We start from the raw sequence: 8381 nt of genomic DNA, 5'->3' as shown, positions 1-8381 counted from the left end.
CTTGCGTCCAACCTCCTCCACCATTGATAGAACCTCGGCTCCGCCCTCCTCATGTGTAGAGAGAACATGTTCACATCTTTTAGCTATCTCAAAATAGTTTGCTCCAACAACCAATGAAACTAAAGACCCTTTTCTAACGTCATAAAATATTTTGATAGTAACTAATGTTAAGTTTTTCAATGTATTCGTGGAAGTGTCTTTGACACACCATGATGTAGCCTTTGTCTCTGGAACGCCCCGATTGCCACCTTGCTTAGGAGCTCTATGTCCACTCCCAGTCCGTAAGCCCACCTTCCTCAGTGGGCTCCACATCTACTTCTAGCCCACCCATATCCGACTGCCGGTTTATTATGTCCTGGAGGTTTTAAATACTTACCCCTATAAATCACCATATGATTTTTTCCTATATTTTGTCCTCACTCCCATAGTTCCGACAATCACTTCCCGAAAGGTCACCCATCCTGAAACTACTCCAGATCAAGCACGCTTAACTCTGGAGTTCTCTCAGGACCCTTGATCGAAAAGATAAGTGCACTTTGGTGACATAGGTGGCCAAATCAATTCTTTTAAGGGAATTTTGCACCCACACCCACTTTCTCCAAAAGTATTAACACTCACACCCACTTTCTACTACTTATATACTTTTTTCAAGTTTAATTACAAATTACCCCTCACTCCTTCTAACCTCTTCTATTTTTTCTCTGTCTCTCTCTATCTCTCTCTCACAATTATTCAACTAAACAATACATCTTCTTCTTCCTTGTTTTGCTTTTGCTCATCCATTGAAAGAGAAAAGCTTATTTATGTTTATCTCTCTTTCTCTCTCACATTCCTTTTCTAAAGTTTTCAAAAACCATTCCAACAATGGTGGAAATCTAGAGAAGGTGAAATCTTTAGATCTTTTTCCTTATGACTTTAGATTATATGAAATTCGATCTGGGTTTTCTTAGTTTTATTGTGATTTTACTGATTAATTGTGGTCTTGTGAACTTTTTAATATTGAATTTGTTTTAGTTCGATCTGGGAAAAAGTTTGAGTTTTGTTGTGTGAGAGTTATTCATTACTTATATTGTATCCACAAATAGTTATCCGTTTGGATAAGTTTGACAAATAATGTATCCACAAATATTGTATCCACAAATAGTTATCCATGTGGACAAATATCGTATCCACAAATTGCACTATAACCCCATATGTTTCCATATGGACATGTTGTCATAGTCACCTGAATTGATGTGTATTGCTTCTATTATGTATGAATAAACACAAGTAATTATCTATTAACAATACTGCAATTGACTATCTACTTATCATTGAGCAAATGTTCAACGACAAATGGATACTTTATAATCTAAAAATTCATCAAAAATATAGCAATATATATCTTAAAATGTAGAAAAAATATAATCATAACATATTGTATATAAATAAATAGATAATTTGTTTTATGATAACCATTTAAAGTGTTAATAACAAAAAGAGAAAAATAGAGAAAATAAGGAGAGAAAGAGGAGAGGGGCAAAATTGTCCAACTAACAATGACACCTAAGCAGCAAACTTAAGAATATAACAAGTTTGTAAAGTGGGTGTGGGTGCAACAAGTTGAATCCAAAGTGGGTGTGGGTGCAATAAACCCTTCTTTTAAAACCTAACTTAACACATGTCAAAATCTGGTTAATGACTAACTTTCAAAACCCAACTTTATAGAATAAAATATCGATGTTTATTCCTTGAGTAACATAAGTACCAAAATTGAAAATCAACAGACAAACTATATATTATTTTCAGTTTTATTTCTCTATAGAAAATGATTTAGATGAAAATTTACGCTGTCATTTTGGCTATGAGAGTTGCTTTTGATCTAAAGCTAAAGTTTTCATGTTTGAAATAACTTATAAAAAAGTGGATCTCACTACAATTAAACCATAACTTCAAAACTGAACAAGACTTTGTATTTGCTCTTTAAAAAATATAACATGAAGTTGTACAAGTTTTCTGGAAGTTTCCACGCCACTAAATTCACATTGGACTAGTTTATGAATCTTATTTGATAATGTACTCTTAGACTTGCTAAGTCATACCAGGTATTATATATAGGGGAAAATATAATACTAAGTTATTAGTAAATCTCATTGTGAATTTCGAAAGTGGAACAACAACACTGCATCACTGTGAGAGAAGAAGTACCACTGATCGCCCCAGCAATAGCTATGAGGGTCAAAAAAATACAATTATTTTCATCATACCCTAATTCATGTTTATTCTCCTCGCTCGCCGTCACGGACTCACGAACTCACGACCACCATCTCCTTGGCACAACCACCACATGGTTCATCCTCAACATCGCTTAGTACAGCAGCAACCTATTCTAAAAAGACATCTACACTGCAATCGGATGGATTGATCCCCGCTGCCGAAACGGTGAACACTATCCACGAAGTTTTCACCGTCTCCAAAGCTTCAACACTAATCGCTCTCTGCAGCACCGTTCCCGCTAAGACAAGGCTGAGATCGACTTGTCATGGATATCTACGGCGGCTGGTAAGGCGGGTTCGATTGTTCGAGCTTTCGGGCGCAGAGTTCAAATTCGGAGAAGACTAATGCTGGTTATCCTCCTGGGATTGGAGTTAGGAACTCGTTGTTGATGCTTGGTGCTATTACATTTTATGGGGATTGTTTTCACTATGTTGGTTCCTGAATCTAAAAGGAAGTTCTTGAAGAGATATTGAGAGAAGAAGATGAGGAACAGATAGGCGGGAATGCGACGGAGATGACTGTTCCGATTTGATTTTTTTTTTAATAACTCAATATATTAATAAATCCCTTGGTCTGTTGTTGATGGCATTGATCGATTGTACAAACTTATCTAATCATGAATTCATATATTCCTATGTTTTTGTTTAATGCACGATTCTGAAGAAAGAAAGCAGATTTGAAAGTGCTTCAAATCTGTTTAAATTAAAAATAGAATTGTTTAAATTAAATTGTTTAAACAAAATTTGCATTTTGTAAAAACAAAATTGTAATAAAAATAAATATTAAATAAAATTAATTTTAAATCAAATAAACTTATATATTAATGTCATATTATTTAAAATTAATTATTAATTGATATAGTAAGGGTAAAAACGAAATTTTATTTTTGTCAAAAAATCTTAGGTATGAAACTAACAAAATTTATTCATTTAGGTATTAAATTGCACGTTTTAATTAAATGATGTATTTTTCTTCTAACTAAAAAAACGAGGTATTAAACATGCAAAAAAAAAATAGATAAGATATTTTAAAGCTTTTTTCCTTTATTATTTTTATCTAAAGGGAATAATAGTATTTAGTTGTTTTTGGGTAAATAGCAATCATGATTTTCTTTTGTTATTAAATAAAGGAGATAATGGAAGGTGTTTTGTTTTCTCTAATTCCACTGTTGAGGATAACATTAGACTGATTATTTAAAGCTACGCCACGTCGATTTAGGAATAGCTGAGTTGTATAATTTGTGTTAGTTCGGTAGGTCAAAGGTTAAGAGTTACGAAGGTGCACCTGAAATTCATTTCAATCACCACAACGACCAAAATAATTATTCTCATCACCAGTTTCTATACTCAGAAATTATATATCTTCAAATGTTTTAGTCACACGATTCTGATACTACTTAGTCGAAAAAGTCTCCGGTTTAAAATATCCTCGCTAGATCAACGTTGCCCTCTTAACCAATGATATCATTTGAATCATAATAAACGTAACAGATTATTAACTTTTACGACCGTGACATGTCCATCCACGAACCAATAACACTGACTACAGTTTGCGTTATTACCCTGACTTGCTAATGTTTTAGGAGACATGTGAAAAGGAGCTTTTGAACAGGCGAATCGAACAAAGGAAATAGAAGAAAGCTTAGTTTTATTTTATCATACATGATTACTGTATAAGAAGTTCATGTTGAGAGATATGATTGTAGAAATAGAAAGGTTACTTCATTTCTTCCAATCTCATGAAGCTCCATGGTACCTAAACCATGATAACTTTCAGGATGATTCATTCGCCCGAAAAGCTTGATGCCCTGGTTAATACATATAGACGAGATAAGCAAGACAATAATGAAGAAGACATTAGTGTTACGATGTTTCTAGTAACATTTCCTAAATGCCTCACAATGCTTCTAAATAAGATGTAAACAAATATATAAATGCTCAAATTTCTAAGTTGATGAATAAATAACAATTCGAACATGATATTTCTAGAGAAACGAATTCAATAAACAAAGCAAAGTATCTATACTGTACCTTAATCAACCAGATAGAGACGTGCATCTGAACCCATCTCTCACAAGTCCGTTAATTACGTCCCTGAGCCTATGATAATCCTCAGGTTTGTTATAAACTTGAAAAGAAATACGCACATATCCCGTGATCGGATCAATCTCCCCGTCCGCAGGTGGCCTGAAGTAGGTCGGGATTTCAATGCGGAACCTTTCTCTCAAAAACGTTCTAAGCTTCGAAACATCTGAATCACTCGACACTCCGAAACAAACCGGTAACCCGACCATGATCATACTGGCACACATCTCGGGAGGACAACCAAACTGAGTCCCCCAAGACTTAACCAACATCTGACCCATCTCAACCACAGACTCATGATTCCTCTTCTTAATACCATCAATCCCTCCTTCAAACCGATTCACAAACTCCAAAATCGAAGGCACCACCAACTGAGCACTATAATCTCTAGTACCAACCCACGAACTCTCAACCGCCAAACCGTTCCCATACGCATCCGACACAACGGGATGATGCAAATCCCTCGCACCGCTACTCGATTTCCTACAATACAAGAAAGCAACAGACGGCGGCGCGAAGAACCACTTATGAAGATTACTTGTATAGAAATCAGCACCAATCTCCTTCATATCAACGTCAACACAACCAATCCCATGAGCAGCATCAACGAAAACTTGGTCAACACCTTCTCTTCTACAAATCTTGACAAGCTCTTTAATCGGAATCACAACACTAGGCATCGAAGTCACATGATCAATCAAAGCTAACCTAACTCTCCTACCGTTCGCCTTACCCGCCTCTAAACCAATCCTAAACTGGTCTATAATCTCATCCGCCGAGATAACCGGAAACGGCAACTGTACCTCGATGACATGTCCACCGGAGCGCGTAACGTACGCTTCAACAGACTTCTTAACAGAACCAAACGCGTAGTGAAGCATAACCACCGCGTCGCCTTTATCGTACTTCCCTTCACGGAAAGCCCAAGCGGTTTGTTGTAAAACGATTGCAGCTGCGGTTGTGGCGTTATCGACGATTGAGACTTCTTCGTCGTGCTCTGCGTTGATGAGACGTTTGATCACGGATCTAGATTCTGAGAGTTTGGGTTTGAGTTGTTCGAAAAAGAATCGATCCGGTTGACGAAGGAACCTGAGCTGCCAATCTCGTTGTCGAGCTAGGATTGATGAAGGACAACAGCCGAAGCTTCCGTTGTTGATCCGAGTGAAGGCTGGATCGTGGTGCGAAAACTCTGATTCGATCTCGGACGGAGATATGTAATTCGGAAGAGAGATTTTGGGGCGTTTGACGAAATCGGGAACCGACTCGACAGCTACGCCGTTGGTAGAAGAGGAGGAGGAAGAGTATCGTTTGGAGTGACGGTGGTGATAGGAAGCTTCTTCCGGTGGAGACAGAGACGACGCCATTGATTGATTGAGAGAGAGAGCTTTGGAAGAGAAGAAATGTGAGCTTTTCTAATTCTCTTAAAAAACAAAAAATAGGATAAAGACAAGTGGTGAAAGTGCGTTGCCACGACGACATTTTGGAAACTGTGACCAGGAAAAAAAATGGCTTTTGTTGTTGTGGTCACGTGACTCACGCGTGATTGGAAAGATTCACCTACCCAACAGACTTCATTCACGTGCTAAATGGTGTTCTGTTCACTGATGAGTGTGGTGGTGTGGACACTTCAACGGTATTTTTTTACCGGTCAGTTTCAGATTGATTTGATAATAATAATAGTGGTAAAGAGAGTAAACACATGTAACAAATTTAAGACTGTGTTTGTGTAAAGTTGTTTTTCAGACCAGTTTCTGTTTTCTTAAATCTGTGTAAAGAACCATAAAATAAAGAGCTGCATAAGAGTACAATTTTCCCGAACTTAGTCTTCGTCGCTATCATTGCCAAAAACTGATGCAATTGCTACTTTTGGCTTCTTGATGCTGCTTTTGGGTTGGCTCTACAAAGGTAAAATGTATTCAAAAACTAGTTTCAGTAACTGAGAGGATAAGATATGTTGAAGCAGGTAAAAGCCCGACTGTATTTATTAGGTCCGGCACTTAACAGGCTCAGCCAGTAAATCAACGACTAAGGTGCTAAGTAATACCTTTGATATACTGCCGCTTTTAGAAGAAAAGCCAAACTTCAATGTTTTTCGCTGATCCTGGACAGTAAGTGGTGCAACCGTAGTTTTAGCTGGTGTAGAAATAGGGACATTCTCTGGGTCTTCTTGTTGGTTCTGTTGTATCTGCTGTTGTTTACGCGCATCAGCCCTAAGATGTACAAAACACAATCTGGGGTTAAGTCCAACGCATACACACAATCTTTCAAAACATGTAAAAGGAAGAGAAAGTAAAAAAAAGTGTTAAGCACATTTTAGTCATTTCCCTCTCTTGACGCTGCTGCTCTCGCTTCTTCCTATCATCACGGTTGCTTGTACCGTGCATTTCTTTCATTTCTTTGAATCGCTGCAAAACACCAGCAACTTCTATGCTTTAGGCTTTGGAAAAAAGCTGTAAAAGAAAGGATAAGGGGATCAGAGTTTTTTGTTTACCTTCTTATGGTTGTGATCATATGAGCTCAAGTGACCTTCAAACTCCATCACTGTTCTATATTGTTTGCTGCAGAGTTCACAATAGAAGACTTTACGGATTTCTTTAACATCGCTCTGGATCTTCTGCTCACGTTCTGCTAGGACCTGGATTGTCATAATGGGCACGAAGCGGGCAGTAGAAAGCCACCAACCAGGTAATAAAAGACTGCAGGTAATTTTGTTTTTCTTTCCCTTTTTACAATACTACCAATCCCGTCAAAACAGAGGCATATATATACACTGCTTTCTGTTCTTTTGGGTATCGAAAGTTAAAAGGCATCATGTTTTGAACGCATACCTCCCGTTTCTTTGCGATTTCCTCAGTCTCTTCAATCTCAATATCAAGTTTCTTCCTTTGGATATTTTCCTCTGCAGTGAAATAATCATCTTCTTCTTGTTTTCCTAAACCGAGTCTTCTATCCCTCATACCAGACTTTATAGGCTCCGTTATACCTTACCATATCAATCAACACAACAACACAAATCATCAAAAGATGAAACAACTCTAAACAAAACCCAATTTTCTGAATTCTTGTTAAACACACAAACACACCTTGCTCTTCCTTCCCTAAACCTTTTCCTTTCCACCCCATTTTCTGAAGAAGACGAAACCCTACATTGGACGAAGATATCTTTGTATCTAACGACGCTTGCTCCACATCCTCCAAATCAACATTTTCAGTAACCCTATGTGTAATTGGCAATCGAAACTCCTCTGCTAATCCCTCAATAAAAGACTCTTGATTCATCTATACAAAACCACACAAATTGATAAAGCAAACCACCAAAATCACACAATAACTTAACCAGTAAAAATTGAGATATGTGAAATAAACCTGATCTTTCTCATAAATCCGTTTCTCTCTACTACTTGATTCCGTCTTACTTTCACGCCTCCTAGTATCCATATCGCTATATTAACCCTAATACCCAATGTGATTTTTTGTTAGAGCTGGCTCTGATGGATTCACGAAACTAGGGTTTCTACGTCACAGCGATTCAAAAATCGATACTGATTAATCTACGTAAAGCTTCTTAAAGATTGATAATTTAGGGTTTATCGCAAACTCAAATCGACACAAATCTAATGATGCAGATTGAAGAAGCTTACCTCCTCAGAGTCTCTAGAGAGAGAAAGATCGCAGCGCAGAGAGAGAGAGACCAAACGAGTCGAGGTTGAAGTTTTTTTTTTTTTCTTTTTTTTTTTCTTTTTTCTTTAGCAGGCCCGGAGCTTTTATGATTGGGCCCAAAACAAACAATTTGGAATAACCAAACTATAAATAAACTGATAACAATGATTACTGTCCAAGTAATTTTTGGCACGTATACAAAAAAAAATGATATGGTGACAAAATTTGATTTTGTATTTTTCAGTGAGAACTAGATTTAACCACCGCGTGTATATAATTTTTATTATTATTTATATTTTATATCGTATTTGTTTGTTATATATTGGATGTTTTGCAAATAGAAGAATAACTAAATTTCTCGACCGTTTATGCGACTAAATA

The 8381-nt window shown here is 36.9% G+C and overlaps 2 protein-coding genes across 2 annotated transcripts; both read right to left on the bottom strand.

Moving 5' to 3' along the window:
• Positions 3790-5759, bottom strand: LOC104706986 (probable L-cysteine desulfhydrase, chloroplastic). Its single transcript, XM_010423227.2, has 2 exons — positions 4287-5759; positions 3790-4063 (listed from the first exon to the last, which is right to left on the bottom strand). Exon 1 carries the CDS (start codon positions 5702-5704, stop codon positions 4292-4294), a length of 1413 nt encoding a protein of 470 aa, XP_010421529.1. The 5' UTR covers positions 5705-5759; the 3' UTR covers positions 3790-4063; positions 4287-4291.
• Positions 6018-8040, bottom strand: LOC104706984 (G patch domain-containing protein 8). The gene is made up of 8 exons (XM_010423226.2): positions 7982-8040; positions 7707-7793; positions 7424-7619; positions 7169-7323; positions 6832-6975; positions 6651-6745; positions 6385-6550; positions 6018-6237 (listed from the first exon to the last, which is right to left on the bottom strand). Exons 2-8 carry the CDS (start codon positions 7776-7778, stop codon positions 6160-6162), a joined length of 906 nt encoding a protein of 301 aa, XP_010421528.1. The 5' UTR covers positions 7779-7793; positions 7982-8040; the 3' UTR covers positions 6018-6159.

Source organism: Camelina sativa, chromosome 8 (genome assembly GCF_000633955.1).
Source record: "Camelina sativa cultivar DH55 chromosome 8, Cs, whole genome shotgun sequence".
NCBI classification, from domain to species: Eukaryota; Viridiplantae; Streptophyta; class Magnoliopsida; order Brassicales; family Brassicaceae; genus Camelina; species Camelina sativa.
The sequence above is the reverse complement of the archived record's forward strand: the minus strand, read 5'-3'. Positions and strand labels throughout refer to the sequence as shown.